At 36.1% G+C, this 23,761-nt stretch overlaps 2 protein-coding genes and 1 long non-coding RNA gene across 6 annotated transcripts in view; 2 read left to right on the top strand and 1 right to left on the bottom strand.

The window, feature by feature from the left end:
* The window catches only part of GPM6A (glycoprotein M6A), a 177,250-nt gene that overhangs the window by 10,907 nt on the left and 142,582 nt on the right, over positions 1-23,761 (top strand). The gene's annotated exons all lie outside the window — the stretch shown is intronic.
* Positions 1,962-6,971, bottom strand: LOC310899210. The gene is made up of 2 exons (XR_014584069.1): positions 5,253-6,971; positions 1,962-5,083 (listed from the first exon to the last, which is right to left on the bottom strand). It is a non-coding gene; the product is annotated as an uncharacterized lncRNA (long non-coding RNA).
* Positions 6,026-22,670, top strand: LOC310899209 (uncharacterized protein). The gene is made up of 4 exons (XM_083835369.1): positions 6,026-6,153; positions 6,978-7,110; positions 7,655-7,714; positions 19,984-22,670. The coding sequence occupies exons 1-4, from the start codon at positions 6,110-6,112 to the stop codon at positions 20,071-20,073; spliced, it is 327 nt and encodes a 108-aa protein (XP_083691495.1). The 5' UTR covers positions 6,026-6,109; the 3' UTR covers positions 20,074-22,670.

A 23,761-nucleotide genomic window follows, 5' to 3' on the forward strand; every position in this document is an offset into this window, starting at 1 on the left:
AGGGAAGTGTGGATAATAGGTTTGTGGCAAGGTCCCCTTTTACAGCAAGAGCTAGCAATAAACAAATAAATAAATAGATGTGTGGCTCTTTGAAGCCACTCATTCCTGATACAAAAGAAAAGAAAACAGAAAAACAAACAAACAAACAAAAACACAACAGACCCCAGACTATATTTTCTCTGCAGCAGCTGACTTCACACCTAAGCACTAATACAGGAACACCCACGTCCTGCCAGCCCTGGTGCTCTCCAGCCGCCTGGCTCCAGGAGCTGCAGCGCCCGGCCGTGTGGGAGCGCGCCCAGCAGAGGGCAATGCGCTTTTGAAAACCGGTAGGAGCCTTCTGCTCCGGAGTCGGAAGGATGCTCTTGGTTTAGATTTGTAAACATTTTTATAAACCGTTTCCCATTCCTTCATCTCTCCCTTTAGTTGTAAATTCGCTGAGAATTCGTGAGAAGTGGAGCACAATTTCTAACTAGGGAGCATTTAAAAACAATGGAACAAAATGAAAATGAGAATATTATCTAGAATAATTTTGTCTCTTACCATCCTGCTTTTTCTTTACGACATTTATTTCTGCCTTCCCCTTTCCTGTAGCCTGTGGTAGTCACTTCTGTTCTATTAAAAAATCACAATGACTTCATCATCTGTTTTTAAAGGGAATGGAAATGCTTTTTCTTTGAGGAGAAGAGCGAAGTCAGGCTGATAATGTTTTTCCCAGCAGGACGTGCTGAATGTGGGTGCATCTGCCTGCCTGCCTGCAGATGGAGGACTGGAGGATAAGATAAGGTCTGACAGGGAGCACGTCAGGGGGGAGGACACAGAAGACAACACAGTTCCTAATCACAGGAATTTCTTGAAGTCAAAATTGTCGATCTTGATTCAAGTCACTAATCCCATCACAAAATTAGCCATTTTTTTTTTTCTGCTTGGTTAGAGTTGGTTTGGTTCATGGAGGAGTACAGTTTGTATTGAAGCCAGCATGTATCAAGCTGGTGATAGGTAACTAAGGACAATATAAAGCAAGGACCAGAAAAACACATGATGTAGGAGCCCTGTGTTGGCTCAACTTGTTTTATGGACCTGCACCTGGAAAGAAAGAATCTCTCTCTCAGCATCTTTGAAAATAAAAGAGTTTGTGTTAATTCTTTTTAAATAGCCTTTCTGATGTTGATTGCAATGGGTTAGATTAACATTCAAGGGGCTTATAGTAATACACTAACAGAATTGGCTCATACCCTTTCTCAAAAAATGGGGAAAATAAATACAATCATCTAGGCACTATAGCTATCTCTGCTTAGAGGTAGAGAACCTAATAATACTATTAATGTCTTGATAAAGACCTTGACAAGGCCTCATTATGTCCTTCTGTTCACCTTCCCTTATTTCCCAGCAAGACTTTTCAGGTCACTCAGATTCCCAGTCTCAGTCCCTCCAAAAACCTCAAGGAGGGATTGTTTTTTCCCTTGGACTTCAGATCAGCAGGTTTTTACACAGATAACAGCTTAGAAAATGTTTTGGGTATCATGTCTGGCATAAAAAAAAGCACAGGAATGGACACTACATCCTTTTTATTCTAGGAGCTTTTAACTGTGGTGCAACATGAGATAGTGATGTGGATTATGATGTGCTAATCAACCTGAGTAAAAATACAAAGTTTTGATAAATGAGTGAGGATTGCTTATAAGGTTACCACACAGTTTTCCAATCTAGGTATTGGTGATTCCACTTTGTTTTGGAAATGCTGTGTTGTAAGCTGGAGTTTGGAAACTGTAGTATGGTATGTTATTGAGGAATAGCTCACATACCTGTACAAGGAGACAGAGTGAAAAATCTCTGTTCCTGTCAGTCAGAGCCCTCAAACTCCACTCTTCTAAAGAAAATATTGTATAATAGGGCATTATATTAGTACTAGTGGGAAATGGCTCCCTCTTCAGTTGTGGAAGAGTCACAATTTCACAGACTTTTAGACTCAACTTTGTCATTTATTCATAGACATGAATATTGTAGAAAATATTGAAGATTTTCTTTTCAGTGGAGTTGTCTTCATCTCCGCAGTCATAAAAAAATAATGATATCTAATTTTCCAAGTCACTTCTATGGGAATGGCTCTTCCATTTGACTGTTGTCTGTGAGATGCATTGTTTTCATAGCATCTTTTAGAAGACATGGATTAAAGTTTTTTCCAGATTGCGCCCTGCAGAAAAAATAAATTATTTTTGTCAGCTATCAAGAAAATGTTAGCATCTATATTTATAATGTTGTTCTTATGAAGCCTATCAATGATTCTTTTTTTAAATACAGAATCAGACATACCCAGATAAAAAAATGCAGGTTAAGCTCCTTAATTTAAGAATGTATTTAATTATTATTTTTTTCTAGTTGGAATATTTGTAATTCCACAATGTGAAGTATGTATAGAATCTCAAGTACTTCACTCTTGCTCATCGTTCTACTTCTGGCAAATCATATGTGTGCTTAAAAGGCATTCACATAATAATGCAGTCTGGTATGGCTGCTAAAAATAGAAACTTCTTTGGTTGTGCTTGTGGTTCAAGGTACTGCAGCTGTTATTTCCAAGAGCAGAACCCTAAAAAAAAAAAACAAAAAAAAACAGTTTAAATGTTCTCATTCTGGTTCTTTATCTTCTGAAGTCCTTTTATTGTAATGAAGGAAAGGCAAATGTGTTATTGATGTCACATTTGGACTTTTTCCAGTTTCAGCTGCAGCCTCCTCATATCGTATTCTGTGCTTCTCAGCATTCTCAGCTTCTCAGTCTTGATGGACTGATTTCTTTCATGTAGATCTGCTCTTGCCACTGCCAGCCAGCATGCATTGAAATTGCAGAATGCTAGTATGTGCTCTGTATGTTTGGTAGAAATAGATCTAAAAAATGCAAAGGTGATTCTTACAGTGCTTTGAACTTGAACATATTTCTATACATTTGTGCATATTTCTGTTATTAATCATCATACGCTGCATACAGAATGATAATCCTGTGTAGGAGCACTTGTTTTAAACTGCCACTTATGCCATATTAGAGCTGTTCTTAGTAAAAGTGGAGCCACGGGAAGGGTGCCCAAATGTCACCAAACAGCAGCAATGGTGGTGCAGGCTGTTGTGGCCCAGGACTTGCTGCAGGTCAATAGTACAGACTGATAGTAGGTGCTGGTGGCATCATGCCAGCACACCCAAGTTCTTGCCAAGAGAACTATTTATTTAGCGCTGGTAGGTGACTGTTTCTGTCGTTCTAAACATGTGAAGCGGTTGCTTCAGATGTTGTTGAGGTGGGTAAGCAGTGGCTCAACAAAATTGCAGTAATGTTTTCTGTTAAATAATATATACTGCTGGTAGTGAGTAGGAGGGTGTCTGTTGGAAAAGACTAGTTCTAAAATGTTGCTTGTGGAATATGCAGCATTTCAGTGATCTTTCAAAAAAGAAATGCTCTTGAGTGTGCACTCCCCCCCCCCCCAAAAAAAAAACCAACAACCAAACCCAAAACAAACAAACAAAAAAGAAACAACTTTTTGTGATATCTTCATGAGTCATTTTGACTTTCACTTAGAATCCTGTTTCTAGTGGTGAAATTGGTCACAGAATTGTTAGATATGCTTTAATACTGTATGAGAAAGCTCGGGCAATCATTGAAGTTAATGTGGAGAACAAGAGGATGATAATAGCATAAACAAATGAAGGGACTGATATAGCATAGAAAAAAATAGTGAATATTTTGCTAGGGACTTCTGTGTTTAGGACTTCTTACTTTTAATAATGGTGCTGATAAAATTTTACAGGTATTCTAGCTAGACATGATTTCTTTATCCTGGGTACTAATTCATTTGAATGATGCTTTTTTCTCTTCTTTTCTTCCCACACTTAAAATTCATTAGCAACAACCTGAAATCTGAGAGATAAAAATGTTCAACTGGGTTCTAAAAGTAAAACCATTCCTATATCATAATAAAGATATTAATTGGAGAGTTTTTTGTGCAAATGTTGCGTAAGCTATGAGAAATGAGCATTGCTAATCATGTTTTTATAGAAGTGGACTTTTACGTTCTGTTCTCTTTCCATTGTAAAAATACTGTTGAAAAAACAAAATGAGATTTATAACTAGTTTTCCTCCAAATTGGAAAGACCTTTGTCAAGAGTGTGTCTTTAAATGCAGAAAAAATGTTCAATGTAGTTACTGTGTAGATCGCAGATTTTGAATTTAAAGATGGGTATCATGACCATTTTCCTTACTCAAGAGTTATTGGTATGATGAAACTTGATGAGGTCCTGTTGATATTGCCATTTCTACTAGATTCTTTCCTCTAGCACAGTGATGCAGTGCTGTTAGTTCCTATGAAGCAGGGGACAGACATTAGTAGGATACACCTTTTGAAGCAAAAAGCACAGGCAGAAGCAGCAGGAAAAAAAATAAAAAATGGCTGTGCCCTTCAAAGTGTTGTTCTGCATATTTTGTTTTATGATTATTTGTGCTGGTGTAGAGAGGAAGCAGAAAGAATAGTCCAGAAAAGCACCGTAGGATATTATGCGAGAATGAAAAAATTAAACTTTTTTAGCCAAGTGCTTTCTTGAAAAGAGACTTGAAAGTGTAATAACTTAGCTTAACAATAATTTCTTGTATTGATTATATTAGTGGTCGGAAAAAATAGGTTATTTTCTATGATTTTTTCATTTAAAAGTCCTAATTAACAAGGAAATATTTTCTGACCATGCGAATGTCAGATTTTTCTTATCTAAAATTTGTTTAAGCCTGAAGGTAATAATATCTGAAATCTTTATTCATCATTTGCAACAGCATAGAGAATGGCATATATTTGGACCAGATCTTACAACAGTTGTCTTCTGAAAAACCTGAACACGTCTGTTACATTAGCAGCCTAATAGGATAACAAAATGTTGTCATAAGCTGTCACTTCATGAAGGTAGATACATATTATGATTCTGTAATATACCTACTGTTTTCCCATTTTAATATTTGAAATCCTTAAAACGTTCTCTTCAGAGCCAGGCCTCTGGTTGCTAGACTTCCAGACCTCTGTGCATAATGCGATAGTTTAGGGGAGAGAAGTGCTACCTATAACCAAGGAAAATCAAGTTATAGTCCACATAAGCAAACTAGGACTCCTGGAGGCACATCCAATGTTGCTCTTATTGTGAGGGGCTACTTCCTATAATTTTTGGAAGCTTGTGGTGGTTATAAGAGGTCTGTAGTGAATAGAGAAAAAAACAAATAGCATACCCACCTTCAAAAAGATTAGGAAGGAAATCCAGGGAACTGTATGCAGGTCAGTATCATTTCAATTCCTGGGAAGATTATGGAATAAATCTTCCTGGAAGCCATTTCCAGGCACAGGAAGGTAAATGAGGTAATTGAGAACAGCCAGCATGGATTTACCAAGGACAAATCATGCTTGACTAACCTGATTACATTCTGTGATGAAAGAGCTGGCTCTGTGGATGAGGGGAGAACAGTGAATGATGTTTACCTCAACTTAATCAAGTATTTTGACATGATTTCTTATAGATTTTTTTTTTTTGTAGCCAAATTGGAGAGACACAAAAGAGGATGTATGTCTCAAAGAGCAGAGGTGAACAGCTTGAAGCCTAATTTATGGCTGATTACAAGTGATGCTCTTCAGGAATTGATATTGGTGCAAATATTGTTTAACATTTTCATCTTTGACCTGGATGATGGGATGGAAGGTGCCCTTGTCTTGTTCATGGATGAAAGTTAAATGGGTGGGGAAGGCGTATACATTGGGTTATGTGCAGGGCTACCATTCAAAGGGACCTTGATTAGCTGTAGGAGTGGGCCAAAAGATACCAGGTGAAATCTGGTAATGACAGATGCAGAGTCCTGCATCCAGGCAGGAATAACCCCATGCAACAGCACAAGCTGGTGAGTGACTGCCTAAGGTACAACTCTGTAGAAAAGGGTCTGATAGTGCTGGTGAATGGCATGTTGAATATGAGTCAGTATTGTGAGATAAAAGCTATCTCTATGCTTGGTGGCCACAGTAAGTGTAGCCAGTATAGCAAGGGAAGTGATCCTTCCCTCTAGTAAGCACTTGTGAGATTGCATCAGGAGAATGCTGTTCGTATGTCCATCCTTCCCATCACCCATAAGGAGACTGGTAAACTGGAGTAAGTACAGCAGTCAACCATCAGGATAGCTAAAGGAACTGAACACAATGGGGATTTTACTCTCTTGAAACCACAGATCTCTTATTTCATAAAGGGATAAATATATACAATTATTAAATAATGGGTCGTTAAAATCGTGTGCTTTTGACACCTAGGATTGTGTGGGCTGTGAAGTTCTAATGTGAAAACAAAATCTGATACCTTTGATAAGAAGCAGTATTCTTTCCAAACATACAAAGGTTGAGAAAAACAAGGTAATATCTACCCTTAGTATTCCAATTTGCATTATGACAAAGATTAAAAATAAACAGATTAAAGGAGATTTATGATTGGTTTATTCAGTATTCTCCTTTTACATTTATTCTATTGTGCCTTGGTTTCCATAGCTACTAGCTTAATCATGATGCATGGAGCTATTTCTAATTACAGTATATGCCAGCATAAAATTAATTCTTTGAGTATCTTAAGTAACAAGCAGCTTGCAGCTTGTTCTTTGGCATTTTATTACCACACATCCTGAAGTAGCACATTAGCACATCATATTTAATCTGTTCAATTTTATTAAAAATAAAATAAGTTTTTAAATATATACCTGCTCAGATCTGTGTCAAGGGAGTGTCTTGGATGATGGAATGTATTGTATCCAAGGCTGATGAATTCATTTCAAATTATATAGCACATGTAAACGATCAGTAGCTGTTGTAGAAAAGACATCGTACTGAACATCCATTACAATTCAGTCTTGTTTACAAATAGTTTTTATCAATGTCAAGTCTGTAATGTCTTTAATTTTTTCTTATGCAAATATGTGTTTTTCCTTACAGAGTAATGGAACAGATTAGATATAACTTCTGTCCTGAAGAACCTGCAATATGCAGGACTCAGGTTCTACAGCTGAGTATGGGTGAAGCAGCCATATATTTCAGTGAGAAGTTGCTCAAGTGCAGTAACTGTGGGGTAGGTCACGAATGAAAAAATGCTGTGTTTTCTAAGAAGTGCTAAACATAATCAGGGAAGTCAGTGGCAGCTGATGATCAGTGCCATCAAAACTGTGACAAAACTTGTTGGTAATTATTTCCTAAATGAAACAGGTATTTGTCTTAATATTTTAGCTTATTAGTTTACAATATTCTGTTATATCAAATAATATTTATATTTTATTTATTTATTCAACTCTCTTCCACCTCCCATGCCCTGTCTATACTAACAGATTATCTATCTAACTAGGTTCCTGCAATGGAAAGTAGAATGTAAAGAGTGAGAATTTCTTCCATTGTGGTTCTTGTCTGACAACAATAGTACACTTAATTAAAATGTCTTTGTCTTTTTGACTATTAATAATCTGTGTTTTCAGGAATCCAAAATAGTCTTTCCTAACGTGGTTTGGGTAGAGACTTGCAAATTTGTATAGATTTGAACTGGAGTTAAAATTGAAGTTAAGAAATATAAAATCTCTTGCTTTATATAGAAGCCAAACTATTTTAAAACTGTTGCAATACAGGTCATCCATTTATCAGTTTGGAGGTTAACTGCAAAATACAGACTTCCTGATTGCCACGTGGTAAGTGTTCTGTCAGTTGACTGGTTTTTATGACATTTCATTGGCTCAGTGAAGCAGTATGCAGTGAAAAATACAGTTCATACAAAGAGCTGATTTAAATAATTCTAAAATGATTGATTGTCATTCAAACTGCTATGAAGGTGGCTTTCTTCAAATTATTTAATTGATGTACTTTTAAAAATCTTGCTTCTGATTTGAGATTAATGTAAATCTTTCTTCTGAAGTGTTCAAGGCCAGATTGGATGGGGCTTTGAGGAACCTCATCTAGTGAAAGGTGTCCCTGCCAATGGCAGGCAGGTTGAAACTAGATGATCCATAACGCATAAAGCTAAATCATTACAATCATTATTTACCAGACTGTTACTCAATACAGAGGAAAAAGAACCCAGCTAATGGGGAACAAATCCAAAGCGTTACCTCAAATTACATGCAGTAGAAGAGGTATTTAATCAGTAAGATAGTGACCAATTGCCAGAATCAAACTGAACTCATCTGAGAATACTGAAAGAATCCTGAAACTGCTTAATTGATAGCTGTGGTGTTTAACCTACAACTCCAACCAGCCTTGGTACTATATGTAAGTGGCAGATAGCAAAAGAAGGTACTTTTAAAATCATTGTTATTTTTTAAAAGGGTTAAAAGGGCTCCTTGGAATTTCTTAGGGTGCTACACAGTAAATTTGTATAATTTATGAGGCTGTGTTGGATAAAATATATATTCCTTATTTTACTTCCAAAAGCATTCATTAATTACCTTAAAGGAGTCTATAGGAAGGTGGGGATGGGTCTCTTCTCCCAAGCACTAAGTGATAAGACAAGAGGAAATGGCTATAAGTTGCACCAGGGGAGGTTTAGATTGAATATTAGGAAAAAATTCATCGCTGGAACAGGCTGCCCAGGGAAGTAGTTGAGTTGAGCCACCATCCCTGGTGGTCTTCAAAAAATGTGCAGATGTAGTGCTTAGTGATGTGGTTTCATGGTGGACTTGGCATTGCTAGGTTAAAGGTTGGACTAGAAGATCTCGCAGGTCTTTTCCAACCTAAACAATTTTTATGAGCCTGTTTGAAAATTGAGTATTGAGCTAGAGAGGTGTTTTGTTCTGATCCAGTAGGGCTTCAAGTGGTTTTGTGTTTTACTATGCTGGTAGAACTTTAACTAGGCTTCTTTGCTCATGAGTGGGAAGGTATTCTAAAGAGTGAAAGATCCTATCAAAAGTTAGGCCAGCAAGGGATATGTCTAATTTTCCTGTAAAATGTGCCTGCTAGCTGTTAGTGAATTCATATTGTATCATTGTTCTCAGCATGAGTATCTTTATAGTACTTCAGGTGGTCCCTCATGCTCTGTGTAATGAGCTCAGTAGCAATCACGAAAGAATATTAAAAATCTCTGAGGAAAAAAAACAACAACTGATTGCTAGCTTTGATTCTTAAATATTAAAAGTAGCAAAAAGAGATCTTCAAGTTCTAAAATTTAACTTTGCAATCTATTGAATGGATGTAAGAAAAAAAGAAACAGAAAATAACTCTGAATTCACACTGATTTGGGATCTGTGTGAATAACGCACACTGATCCCAAATCATCAAGTAGATGTTACTTGTGTCAGTAGTTTTTCTTATTCCAGTGCTGTTTTCTGGGAATTTGTTCAAGCCTCAAAGAAATAATTATTTAATAAGGATCCTTTGGTTGCAACTGGCAGTGAGCAGTTGCAGTTCTATGAATTAACTTAAGAAAAGTTTGTAACAAGTTCGAATTTTAAAATGTCTTTCTAGAGGTGTTTTTTTCCTTTTTTTTTTTGTAAACAGCAAAGATTTTCGAATCTCAATGGCTCTTTAAATACTGTTCTTTGAACATGTATATTCCTGTTATTAGAACAATATTATAAACAGAGTAGTCATACTGCCAAGTGACAGTGAATGCAAGAGTTGGTTTTAAGTTACTGAATGGAGTTGTTTTAGTGTAGCTTTAAAATGTTATTTACTTTTTCCCCACTATATAAATGGAAATAAGAGTATATGTCAAAATACACTGCTACATTATCCAAGACAAGTGGTATATTTACTTGCATATGTTACTTTGAATGCCCCAAAGTGCAAACATTTTTATTTCTTTAAGTGAAATTCAGTAAGTGTTGAACTGAAGTTGTATTTATAGTAGAAATTCTATTCTAAAAGTAAATCAGATTTTTTTTTTTCATTAATGTAGTGCCTTCCAGGCAAACTAAAATAATTTTGTTCCTTACTAGTGCATCTATTTTAGAATTGCCACTGCCATTGCATTTTGAGTTCTAAGGAAGTCTACAAAAAGATTTACTCTAAGAACAGTTCATCCATTATTTGAAAATATTTATATACACTTACGCTATTTTAAAGAGAGAAGACAATATGGCTTTACCATGCAGTAGTTCATACTATAGTATCTGTATGTATTTAATATCTTTGTCTGTACTGATTTAAAAGAATTATAGATGTACCTGTTTGGAAATATGCATCAGCTGACATTTTCTTATTTAAATATAGCTTGTCAAATACTTTGGAGCAGAAAAGCTGACACGGCTATTAGGAAAATATATATTTTATTTTTAAGTGTGAATAGTAATACCATTACCCTTGGTATTTATATCTGATCCACACTGGCAAAATTGTTTTGCTTAAACTCCTGTAGCTTTAGATCCACTTGAATCAGAATTTAAAGTTGTTTATGTTAAGGTAGCATAAACTATTCCAGCTAGCTCAAATATACATTGTCTTGCTCTTCTTCTAAGTGTTTGAAAATATACTTATAATGGCTCTCTGCCTAAATGCTCCAATTCAAATCTACTGTTGTCCTGTAGAAGCAAGGTAATGCTGTCTTCTAAAGGTGGTATGTGAACAGTGAAGTGTTGTATCTTGCAACTTACCTCTTCCTGAGATAATGCCTAGTTGGATATTCACCTTCTACCTGCAGCTTAGTGTAAGAGGTGCATCATCAAATGCCTTTGGTAGTGTCCTTCTTAGTAACCCCCAAGTCTTCCAAGATACCTTATAAATGATTTTTTTTTTAATAGAGAAATAAAGGGTTTCAGCTTTTCACTTTTTTTAATTTGTTTGTAAACTTCTGCCCCCCACCGCCCCCTTCCCAGCAGCATCAGCTATTTTACTTTGCAGCTCCATTTCTCTTGTGCTATGCTGCTTGTTTATGAAGGCATAGCCTGAGCCACATTCAGCTTTTATATAAATGCTCTGTATATATTGTATTTGTTCATCAAACTTTAAACAGTTTTCAGGATTTCTTTGTGATTAGGGCTGCAGCAGCCAAGTGTGAGGCAGGCCATAACTCAGATAAAGTAAAGTGGGATAAACACAGCCTCAAATACCTACAAGCATTAACTGTGTGTCTACTCCAGTAAGTACTTTTTGGTGATAGATGACCTATTTTAAGATCCAGTATTCAGTTAATCTCATGTTTGGGTAAACAGTCTCATGAGGGACAATGAACTGAAAGGCAATCAGAAAGAATGCATATTTTCAGATGGTTGTTTAGGGAGGAAGGGCTTCTCATATCTAGATTTAGCAAAACATTAACTATTTTCTCTAATGTGACTTGATTCATGTGTATACCACTGGATCCAAGTAAAAAATATGCTTGAAGATGGATTTTATAAAAAAAACTGGAAAAAGGGAAGAGGTAACACCGGAAGCAATTCCTGAAATACCTGAATTCCTTCACTTGCTCCCATGGTCCATTCCATATTCCCTGGTGTCATTCTGATTATATTTTTAGGAGAAAAAAAAATGTCAAAAAGAAGTATATGATACTAACACTTTTTTTCTTTTTTTTTTTTTCTTTTTCCTCCAGCAAGGTGTTTTTTCAAATCTAAATCAAGGATAGAATTTAAGTTATTATTCCCTTGACACAGGTTTGAGTTAATGAATAATGCTAACATCCTTTGTATCACGAAGCACATGTGGATTTGACAGTGCTGAAACTCTTTTTAACTTTAAACATTTTTAAAATCAATTTTAAATGTGCAAGTTGTGCAGTTCTGTGCTTACCAACTAGCTACTTAAATATGTTAGCTACTTCTTTCTGCTTCTCTGTGTTGTCTTGAACTGAGAAGAGTTCTGGGAAGGTGGGTTTACTTGTGATAAACTCTAGGTACTGTAAATTTACTGTGGGTTTGCTTGCAGCAGGCTCTTTCCATGGATGGATATGTTTCAGGGCTTATATTCTTACTACCTGTTTCCTACTGACAGTTGAATACCCTCAGTTGAGTATGCTGGTGTATATAAAGTCTTTATCCAGGAGATCATCCCTTTGTGTACTGGTGTGACTGCTGTGACCAAGTCTTGTATGGTAAGCTCTTAGACCATTCTGCTGTTGAAACTGGACAACTTAAGAATTAATTTCTCCTCAGTTTGGGAGACATTAGCTTGTTTATTTATTTATTTATTTTCCAAGAACATCTGTTGTTTGAACTCTTTCTAAGGAACTTTGAATGGTATGCAGCCATCTATTTCATGACAATGAATTGACTGTTTTTAGATATTCACACACTATACACACCATCCTTTTTGGTGTAATACTTTGGCTATAGCTTTTAATTTATAAAGCTAGCAAACTACATATAGTTAATTTAATATTTTCTAAATGGAAAATTATGTATTTCTTTCCATCTCTGCATTGCCTATAGAACTGTTAGCAGAAGAATGCAGTATATTCTGCTATTTTTAATTCAGTCTCCAATAGATGTCCAAAATAAAAATGCATTCCAGCATCAGTCACATCACAGATGCTGATGTGGTGACTAACATAAGAAGTTAAGTGCTTACTCTTAAGATTTTACCAGTTTGACAGTTTAACAAAAGTGTGCTTCTTCACTCTCCCTTGAATTAGTACATACCTTTCTCAGAAACATCTAAAATTGCATGTTGCAGTGAGTCTTCCATTTTCTTTTTTATTTTCAACATTTGAAACTAGATACACTATTTCCTTTGAAATTGTAATACCTTAAATATGTACCTAAATGAGAATTCATCTGTCAGCTCTGTGGACTTCTGGAATTTTCTGTAACCTTCCAATTGAGTCACAATATATAGACATGAAAGTCTGTTTTATATCTTTATAAAGCTGTAATCTAAGTTTCAGTTACGTGTGTTGGTAATTTATTTTTCTTCTTGATGGAAATCTTTTTGGGTGTAGTGCCTATTTAAAACTATATAAATTTGATTCTTATTTATTTAATCTTCTACATCTGTGCTTAGAATTTTCAAAGGGATGGTCTTGAGGACTGGAAATCTTTGTTAAAAGTCCAGCTGCTCTGAGTATCAAATTCACAGATTTTGGAATTTGGTGGAATATGCAGGCCTGACAGTCTGTTGTCAGAAGGTGCATCTTCTGGGCTATGCTCTGTTTGCTGTCATTACTGGCTGTATGTGATAAGGATAGTTTAAAATAGCCCCTAGATTAATTAAATCATGTAAAAATTTGTTTCAAGTGTAGCATGGAGAAGGCCCTGGATTCTGATGGGCATTCAGTAGTGATGACGGGGATAAAAAGCGGGGGAGCATCTCATGATCTGCTGCGACTCGTATTATCTCATGAGTTTTGACAGTGCTCTTGTTGAGCCCTGTCCTTGCTTCAGATGGTGTATCTAATGAAGATTTTGTCAAAGGAGGGTAGCCCTCTCACTGGATTTTGATTTCTGTCCTGCCTCGCCTCCCTGCCTTAAGGCAGGTTACCATGTTTTCTCTTGTGCAATTTCTTAATTCCTAGCTGTATGCTACAATATCAAAACATCCCCAAGGCTATTTCATGTCAATCTCAGATTTATGATAAAGATTTATGATCTACCAGAAGAACAAGATACCAAATTATTCATATGTAGGAGATATCTAAGGTAGAACATGTTGATTAAAAATCATATGCAAAACAAAAACCTGACCATCTCCAAAGCCCTTCCGCTAAGAAAGCTCCTTTTTAACATATGGCAGGCTAACTTTTTGTCTTCATTGCTTGACTAGAGTTTTAGCATCTGTATCATAGGCCTAAAGGCCTTATCCTTTCCAGGAACAGTCTTCAGACTATAGCCTCTTTATGTAGCTGGATTAGGATGAAACAGATGGCTGGTTGCAAAAGAAAATATAAAAATGCATAGAAATATTCTAAATGCTCTACTGCTTCTTGTCTTTTTTAAAAAAAGGTCATTTGGTGCTTTCCTTATCTGAATCTTTGCTGAAGATGAAAATGTGCTGTGGGTTGTAAAACTCTTAATTCCCCACCCTTAATGGTCTGATGAAATTCTGACTGAATAATCCTCATGCAAGTTAGAACATTGCCATGATGCCTGCAGAGGCAGAAAGCACCAGGAAAGCCTAAAAAAGAAAGATCATCAACATCAGATTAAACGTGTTATTTTAATTTTGTCTTGATTTAGTGGGTGAGTTCAAATCAGTGGATTTCAAATAAAATCTCTGCTACGCTGTTCATATAGGATGTCCAATGCAAGATGATAGGCGACATAGAGGTTTATCATCCCAGGAAGCTGTTTACTAGTTTGGGGTGACCCAGCTTTGTTGATCCTTAAGGGATAGAGTTCTTACTTTTAATGAGCTTGAAGATCTTTCTGCTTAATTGATTAGGTAGATTTTAAAGTAGTAGCACATGAATTACTTAGCTTGAAAAGTTATTTTTGTCTGTGGTCCAGGATGTTTTATAGTGTAGCCATGATGGATGAAGAACTATGGTTTGATAAGGTTTTCTGTCTTCCCTTTTCCTCTGATTATTGCCTCCCATTTTATCCCTCACCATTCTGATCCATTTTTACTTTGAAGTATTAGTCTTATTTGTATTAGTCTTATTATTTGTATGCTAGATTATCAGTTCAAAAGGTCAGTGGAAGATTGCTAAACCCAGTGCTACATTGAGTACAAACAAATAAATGTTCTACACAGCAATGTTTTCCTGCTTATCACGTAGTGTTTTTAGGATCTTCTCTTCTGAGATATATGGATCTCCTGCTGCATTCAGCTGAGGATAGTTTGCAGTCTGTGGAATTCCATGATATTTTGTATTTTCTTTGGAAGACTGTGGCACTTTGCATTAATGGTTTGAATTAGACAGACAAATGAGGATCTCCCACTATGACTGATTTCACTTGAGTGTCAGTTGGCTCTCAAATTTGAATTCTATATTTGACATTGAAGGTAGTGAATATTGATATCTTGTTCTGTGATCTATGGGAACAAAGTGAAAAGGCTGGGTTTCATCTGTCTTTCTCCAGGTCTGTCATGACCAGCCCTACTGAAATCAGTGAGGATAGACTGGTACAAAGTAATTGCTTAGTGTGTGTCAGAATAAAGTTCAATGCTATTTAGGACTGAGTATTACCAGTGTTATTTCTACAGCCTAGTGCTTTTTTTTGTATTGTCACCTGGAGCATCACTGTGGTGTCTGTAAAGCTCTCTGTAGGAGCCCTATTCCTGGCTAAATAGTAACTAAATCATTTTGAGAAGTAGTTGACAGAAGGCCTTGTTCATAACCCCTATACCAGTGTGCTATAACCAAGGCTATAAATAATCTGCCTCCTCTCTGTCTGCCTGTTGCAGTGTTTGCTGTAACGTATTTTCTTTTTTTTATCTTAACTAGCAAAATTTCTATTATACAGTGTGAATAATGAAGACAAGGCTAGTAAGTTCTATTGCAAATAATTAATATTTTAACTGTTTCAGATTTCCATAATAGTGTAAATTTGATTAAAAATGTCTATTAAATAGCAGATAAATTGTGGTGCTGCTTCAAAATTATTTGCTTTGCTTAGAAATAAATAGTTTTTCAGCAAGAACTGTCACCTAACAAGCATGGTGCCAGTGAAATCACCTCAGAAGCCTTCTTGAGACTTGTCCAAGATCCTGTGTTTTAATACTTTATTTTCTTCTGATTCTAGAAACTGCAAAACAAAGTTTACAAAGCTCTTTGAGGGACCACTAGATTAAATGCCAACCTAGGCAATGCTTTCCAAGGAGTCCAAAGGAATGGGTATCAATTTCTTTTGCATGTGTGAAGCTGCCATTTGGGTTTATAGTTTCATGGACCTAATACAGCTCTAGAATATAACTGTTCTGTTTAGAGGTGATTTTCTCAGACTTATGGCGAATTTTCTCATTGCAAAATATTTTTTCCAGCTGAAGATCTGCTAGATCATTTGAAAAAGTAGCTTGCAGATCATGAGTCTTTTAAAAATTGATACTTTGGGGGGCTGAATTTTTTGAAAATCCATCAAGATATCTGTGGCCTTTAGAGAAGCCATTGCATTCTTTACATATTATATCTACTGTCATCCTAATCCCAATGTCCTAATACTTTTAGGAAGTATAAAGAAGGAATGGAGACCTTTTTTTTTTGTTTGTTTGTTTGTTGAGGTTATTCTTAAACACCACAAAAGCATTTAATTTCTTACTTGTCAGACATTACATTTTCCATCACAGTGTTTTCATGATGAAAATATTTTTCAGATGCTCGATGAAAGGAAAAAGGTTATAAGGACCTTGGGAGATGCAATGACGTTTTTTATTTTCAGTGTCATGATCAAGTAGCTGATGTTTCCAGCTGAAATTGATGAGACTGGGATTTAAGTAAAGAGGTTGCTAACAGTGAGGCAGAGGAAGAGATGGTTGTGCATAATAGTAAGGCTCTTGAGATGGCTGAACAAGACAGGACCATAATTCCCCTAAAGGAATGGATAGGGGTTTTTTTTGGCAATCCTTAAATGGAAGCTACTACCCAAAGATGTTGTTAAATTGCAGTGCCCTCCCTGTACACACTGGAGGCCAGAAACCTTACTGGTAAATAACTCTTCCAGGCATATCTATTTGTTTGTGGAGTTGCTATAGGAACGTGATTTTAGCTAGAGTTAAGTAGAAAATAAACTGAGAGCTTAATGTACAATACTTTATGATGAATTAGATGTCCTTTAATGTCTCACCTCTCATCGGTATCTGGACTATAGTTTATTATTATTCCACTGTGACATACAGGTTTCTTCTAAAATACACTTTTTAACTATACTTCAGCAATAAATACTGAGTACAATAAATTAATTGAATGCTGAAGGAAGTGAAGTGCTATTCTGCAGGGAATGGATCATTCACAACAATATGTAGAAGGTGTAATAATAATGGATCTCAATATCCTTTTACATATGTTTAAAATATGCCTGTACAGTCCCTAAGCATACATGCAATTTGCATAAAACTTCAAATAACAATTCTGGAATTGACTGTACGAAATTCTATTTTAAGCATAATATTTTCAAATTAGACTTCTGATCAAAGATGGTGCCTGACTACAGTATGTTTTCAAAGTTAATGAACTTTTGCTTAGGTTATGTTGACTGAGGAAACAAATGGAAGCAATGAATCCAGTTCCTGTTATTCAAAATTCACTAGCCAGTTCAGCACTTCTTAGTACCAGCTGTCATCGAGAGGTTAACATATAGGTGTTCAAAGCAGAGGAAAAACTAGAAAAAATTAAAGCCTACATCAGTGAAAGATGTACAGTGAAAGTAATGATAGATTTAATGGAATGAGAATTAGACAGGCTTTAAAAAAACACTGTGAAAACACTAAAGTGAAGTGTACCAAAATATTTCATTTGTTACAAAGAAACATTCTCTAGATATTATAGACTACTACCAAAATTTCTTGTAAATTCCCACAGAACACCATATTCCCTATTCAGTCTTATGGATGTTCAATAGCAACCTGAAATTCAGGAGCTTTGAGAGAGATTCTGTTTTTCATGCTGGATTCCTACTGCCTTTTGTCTTTATTCCCATAGATCACAGAACAAGGTATCAGTATTCACTACCTTCAATGTCAAATATAGAATTCAAATTTGAGAGCCAACTGACACTCAAGATCAAGTGAAATCAGCTGCAACAGAAGATCCTCATTTTACCTCATTTGTCATTTCCTGACACCTGGAATAGTAGAAGTCTATCTAATTCAAATCACTAACGCAAAGGAGATGTCATTCTCACTGATTTTGCTGTGCAAAGGATTGACTTGAAGTTTATAGGGATGCACTGAGCATATCTGTAGGAAATCTGTTGTTCAAAAGTAGGAAAACTAGTAAGGGAGATAGCTTTGATTTGACTCTGGTTAGTAGAAAGGAAGACTTTCCTGAAATGAAAAACTGAGTAAGAATTTAGATGAAAATGAATGCAAGTCAGAATTCATGACCCTTTAAAAAAAGGGATGAAGGGATGTCAAAAGACTTCAGCATACCTGAGAACTTACAGGATGACCATCTGCTGGAAAACTATCATGCAGAAGATCTAACTGCTAATAAAGGAAGTTGTGAACTGAAGCTATCCTGACATGGAGGGATGACAGGAAAATAATGATAGAACAGTGAGACTGAACCAGAAACCCCAAAAGATCTGAATGTTATAGAAATATATATTAAAATATGGAACAAAGAAGAGTATTCAAAGAATACAAAGCAATAAAAAAATGCAGGAAAATGATAGGGCTGAAAAGGTTAAGATACCAAATGAATTACATTAATTGATGAATGGAATAGGTGTGTGTGCTTGCTAAAAAGGATCTTTATAGCAGTAAAGAGAAATGTCTGACTGATGTGGAGAATGCATTTAAAGCTTCAGTCTTCTCAAATAAGGTTATTTTTTGGCTGTTTATCCTTAAAAAGCAACTAGCAAAAGACACTAGTGCAGAGGAGCTAAAGATCGAAGACATTTAGGTCTGCAGAGCCCTAGAATAATTACTGTGCTAATGGATGCACTCTCCAAACAAGTGGAGGATTTGAAAAGGATGGGTGAAGTCCCATGAGAAGCAAAATGCAGTATGTACTTCTGAAGTGTTGGGCTAGCCAATATAATTCTTTCTCTTTGGAACATGTTCTATTTTGTTTGTCAGGGTAACTTGGCTACTGTACACAGAAGAAGCAGTGCATCTAAAGTAAGCTTTATTAGCAGTTTGATATTACTTCATATCAGCAAAGCAGAGAGGGAAAAAATTAGTTTCGTTTAGTTGTAGGACCAGTACACCAATAGCTGACAAATTCTATTCAAAGTAGAGAGAAAAGTAGCTCCACTTTAAGCATTCTCAGTTGCTCCTTGGGGAAAGAAAAGTTTCCTCCTGCCCTCCATTCCTTTTTTTTTTTTTTTTTCCTGAGGTGTCATACCTCAGCTAGGTAGTCTGTTAAAGATACATAGCATAAATGAAGAACAAACCAATAAACCAATATCTTACATATATACATATGCTTTTAATTTCAGTAAATTTTTAAAAGGCCATTATGTGATCCTATCAGTGAATGGAATAAGAGCCTTCTGCTTCAGTTCCTTAGGGACTTTATCGTAGCATAATAAAGTAAGTGACATGAAAACCCTTTTAGCTATCTGGAAACACATATAATTGTTTAAACTTTTATAAAGTAAGCTGATCTCAAACTGAAATAATCTGAATTGGTATACTAACTAAACCTGGTTACATAATAAGAGCATCAGACCAAATATTTTTCTCCCTGGTATTAGAAAGTTAATATGAGTGGGGCATTTTTGTTTATAAAAGCTGTCTTTCCTAAGTTTCCTTTCAAGTCTGGTCTTCATCTGTTTCTTTTCTCATCTGCTTCTCTGATTTGTTACTGTTTTTACTCTTTTCTTTGACTTCTCTTACAGAAAAGATTGTATGAAACTGATTCTGAGGAGGATGTTTTACTTTTTCTATTAATTATTATTCACTTCTGCAGCTAGTGTAAGTAGTGTAGCCAATATTACTTTCTTTGTGGCTGTTTACCACATACTTGCTCACTTAGTCTGCAATTGATTCTGTCCACTTTGGCTAGAAAGGTAGTCAAAGCTGTTACTTAGCCAAACCATGAAATAAGGAATAGACCTTAATCATTGTATGACACTCTGGGCTAAAACCAGTCCAACCTTCTGATGAGAGAGACTGAGATTTACGTTTTAAAGATTTAATTAAACTAGGAGTTGCAAAGGCACTCTGTAGTGACCTGGTTAATTTTTAATGCTTTTTTTTTTTTTCTCCTACTATGGACGTCACCAACACTTGCACTAAGGAAATGTAATGGTAACTTTTTAGGTATAAGGAGCAATCCACAAAAGATGGAGATGGAGTGGCATTTTCTCATGGTATTACAGAATACAATAAGTCTTTTCTGAATTTCAGTGTTCTTCCATGGAGCTCTTTTAAAATCTAATTTTGCAAGCACAAAACTCCCCCCCCCCCTTTTTTTTTTTCTTTTTACTAGATATCCAGTTTGGGGAGAAGTCTGGTGGTACTGGAGAATAGCGCTGTTCCAGACTTCCTCTGGCTACAGTACTTACCTATGGCAATGTAGGATGCTGCTCTCTGGTAGATCTGTGTTGCTGAGGAGCTGGTGCTGTGATAAACATACAAGTGTGTTCAATCAGCCTCATCGCATAAGGACAAATCAAATGATCTCTGAAGAACTGATAATAGGTCTGCTTTTAATAAAAGTCTGAATCTGGCAGGCTAAGAATATGTACCTACACTATGACCTAAAATCTAGGTACGACTTCCAGGAATGTCACAGAAATTGAATCCAGGGCAAAAGAAACGATTGTGTAGAATGTGCCATATACAAAAGCAAATGTTGTATACCTGCAGAAATTACTTGTCTTTCTAATACTGTCCCTTGTCTAAGTGATCTGCAATACCTAAAGACCGAGGTGTCTCTGGATGTGTAGTCAATATTTAAGGCACACCCTATTGTTTAAATACCTTACCTTATTCATGCATCTGAATAATTCTTGCATGCAGTGTTGGCTTGTACTTTTTTTTTTCTTTTACACTGAATGAGGTGATAGGTTGAATGAAGATTAGTTGAATATTTATTAGATGAAAAACGTTCATCTTGTTATTAATAGACCTTGAAAATATTTCTAGCTCCTGGAACCATTCAGTTATTTTCTTTGGCAGGGAATGGCTTAATGAAAATTAAAATTATAAAAGGTATGCTTCTGCTCTTACTCAGTTCCTTTAATGCTTGCTGAAAGCCGTATTTATGGTTCCAAGAACTGCTTTGCTCTTTATTATATTACTGGGCTTACTTAAGTTATTTTCCATTGGAAGAATTAACATTAACTGTGTATGTGCCTGTCTGGATGATAGGTATAAAAGTATACATAGAAAATAATATATTTTTCCTCAAATGCATGTAACAGGTTTTAATGATGTATTTTTGAAGACTTTTAACTGTTAGTCTACCTGCTACATTTACCTACTACCCTCTTGCCAGTTTTGAACATACCTCTATTCCTCATCATCTCTTCCTTTCCAGTTACTGTGGCTTAGCTTCTTGGTTATTTCAATGACATGACTGATTGTTTTGGCCCCTAGAGTTCAGTGTCCTTAATATACTAGTGCCTGCTGATAACCCTCAGTTATTAAACCTTCGGTCTGTTAAGTCTGTAGTGTGGCATTATAGCTTTTCACAATTTTCCTCAATGCAATAGCATGGTATGTGGTTGGGTTTGACTTTATGTTTGTATTTAGCAAAACTAATAATTAGTGAAGCAGGGTTTGTTAATTGCTGATCACTTTCAAGAGAAAACAAGAAACTGGAATGGCTACTCAGCTGGAAACCAAAGACTAGTAGGTTGTAGAATCATAGAATGGTTTGGGTTGGAAGGGACCTTAAAGCCCATTCAGTTCCAACCCCCCGCCATGGACAGGGACACCTCCCACCAGACCAGGTTGCCCAAAGCCCCATCCAGCCTGACCTTGAACACCTCCAGGGATGGGGCATCCATAACCTCTCTGGGCAACCTGTGCCAGTGCCTCACCACCCTCTGAGTAAAAAAAACAAAACAAAACAAAAAAAATTCTTCCTTGTATTTAATCTAAGCCTACCCTCTTTCAGTTTAAAGCCATTCCCCTTGTCCTGTCACTCCACTCCCTGACAAAGAGTCCCTCACCCAGCTTTCCTGTAGGTCCCCCTTAGGTACTGGAAGGCCTCTCTAAGGTCTCCCCCTAGCCACCTCTTCTCCAGGCTGAACAACCTCAACTCCTTCAGCCTGTCTTTGTAAAAGAGGTTCTCCAGCTCCTTGATAATCTTTGTGGCCCTCCTCTGGACTTGTTTTAATAGGTGCATGAGGCCATGAGCACCAAGTTCCATGGGTCCCTGAGCATCAAGACTATATAAATGGTGTCATAATTTCAGGTAGCAGTTCAGCCTGATGTCATAATATAAACACAACTAGTGTTGCAAAATGCATGGGGATGGTTCCTAATGTCTTCTGTATCAACAGAAGTTAAGTGTTTCCATTGATAACTTCATCCTCTTTGATGGTGCTAACACAGTAGCTCACACTGCATTGGTAAGGATAATAGCTGCAATAATAACTAAACAAAGATTTGGCTACTTAAGGTTCATATTGACTGCCTTCTAGAACCCACAACAGCACTTTTTTTTTTTTTGGTGTGTGTGTGTTAAGGACTTTGAATCTTGCATTTTTTTTTATTTTTTTTTAAATGTAAGTTTACCAAAGGCATACAGTGAAAAAGGAATTAGCAAGCTGCAAAGAGCTACAATTTGCATTGCAGTTTGTCTTGATTCATTGCTTCATAGTCTCTTTGGGACAGAATCAGCAGAAGCCTGAAGAACAAGTACATCAAATATTAATCTATCTCATCATTTTAATGAAGATTTCTCTGACTACCTACACTGTGAGTTGATGACATCTAACTTTAACATGAAGACTTACTTTCAGTCTGAAATTCAGTTTTGCTAATTAAAAATTTGTGTCTTGACTAGTTTGATTCTTTGGCTTTTCTAGTGTTGTACTTCAAGTAGACAGTCTTTTCAGGTTAGAAATATGCGGGGAAAACTTGTAGTTGCTGATGGATAGTGCAACAAGAATTCTCACACTGAACATAATGAAAGCATTAGGTTTCATCACCATTTCTAACAAATCATATATCTTTTGTAGAAAATACATATATTTTTGCAAACTTGGTTTATCATAGAGCTTACAGAAATTTTAGGGTCAGAAGGGCCAGAGAAATATCCATGCTCTAGCTTTTCTGTAAGAGCACCAAAGGCTTGTGTTCATCGTGATACAATTCCTTAGATGGCTGTACTTGGTGTAGAGATATAGAGTTACAGGTTTTAAGCCTGTTATTTCAGTGTTATTTTTGCATTAGATAGCTTAGCTAGTCACCAAATCACAAATGAGAGTGTAGTTCAAGGAGTAATAAATCCAATTAACACCATAGCAGGTGTTTAAGTCCAGATAATTTACTTCCTGCTTACAGAAGGTGTGGGAGACGAGAAGTGAGGATTTGAATAGGCAGTGATTCTTGAGGGGTTAGGTGCAGTGATTTATCCTGAAAACAGAGATGTAGATAAACATGACTGCTGTTTTGGTCTTGCATGGAATTTTGTATTGTAGTCCCAAAATGTTCTGAAGACTAAGAGCTTACCAAGTATCATACTCAAATTATGAATATAAAATCTATGTTCCTAATCCTCTGACACTTTTCTAACACCGCTCCTCCCTCTCTCTTTTTTTTTTTTTTAACTTAGCATTTTATTTTTAGGTCTATTTATGGGGATATTTAAGTGGTTTGTTGTTTCTCTTCTTTCTGCAACAGAGGATTTTGTTTAATAGTTGAGTTAAAAGTTCTTCAGGGCATGGCTTTTGTCTCTGACTTTCCGATTTCCACAGCGTATGGCACTGCAGGTTTGTGTTACTTGACTGAATTTCTAGGCATTACCACAGTATTACTATAAAAATGTTGTGGTTCACTTTCACTCTGCATGTAGGTAACATTCCTGGTTCATTAGGAATATATTGTGTATATGTATTTTATACAGTATTGTATACTTCCTCCGATGCTATATAAGGGCTTTCAGGAAAAAGATCAAATAAACGGTATGGTATTTCTCTCAATATTTATCATATAAAGTTGTACATATGCTCAAATACATATGTTACATGTGTACATATGTTAAATATACTGAAAGTGGGATCATCAAGTTCTGCTAATTAGTAGACAAGATG

The sequence above is a fragment of the Anser anser genome (genome assembly GCF_964211835.1).
Source record: "Anser anser genome assembly, chromosome: 4".
Taxonomy (NCBI): domain Eukaryota; kingdom Metazoa; phylum Chordata; class Aves; order Anseriformes; family Anatidae; genus Anser; species Anser anser.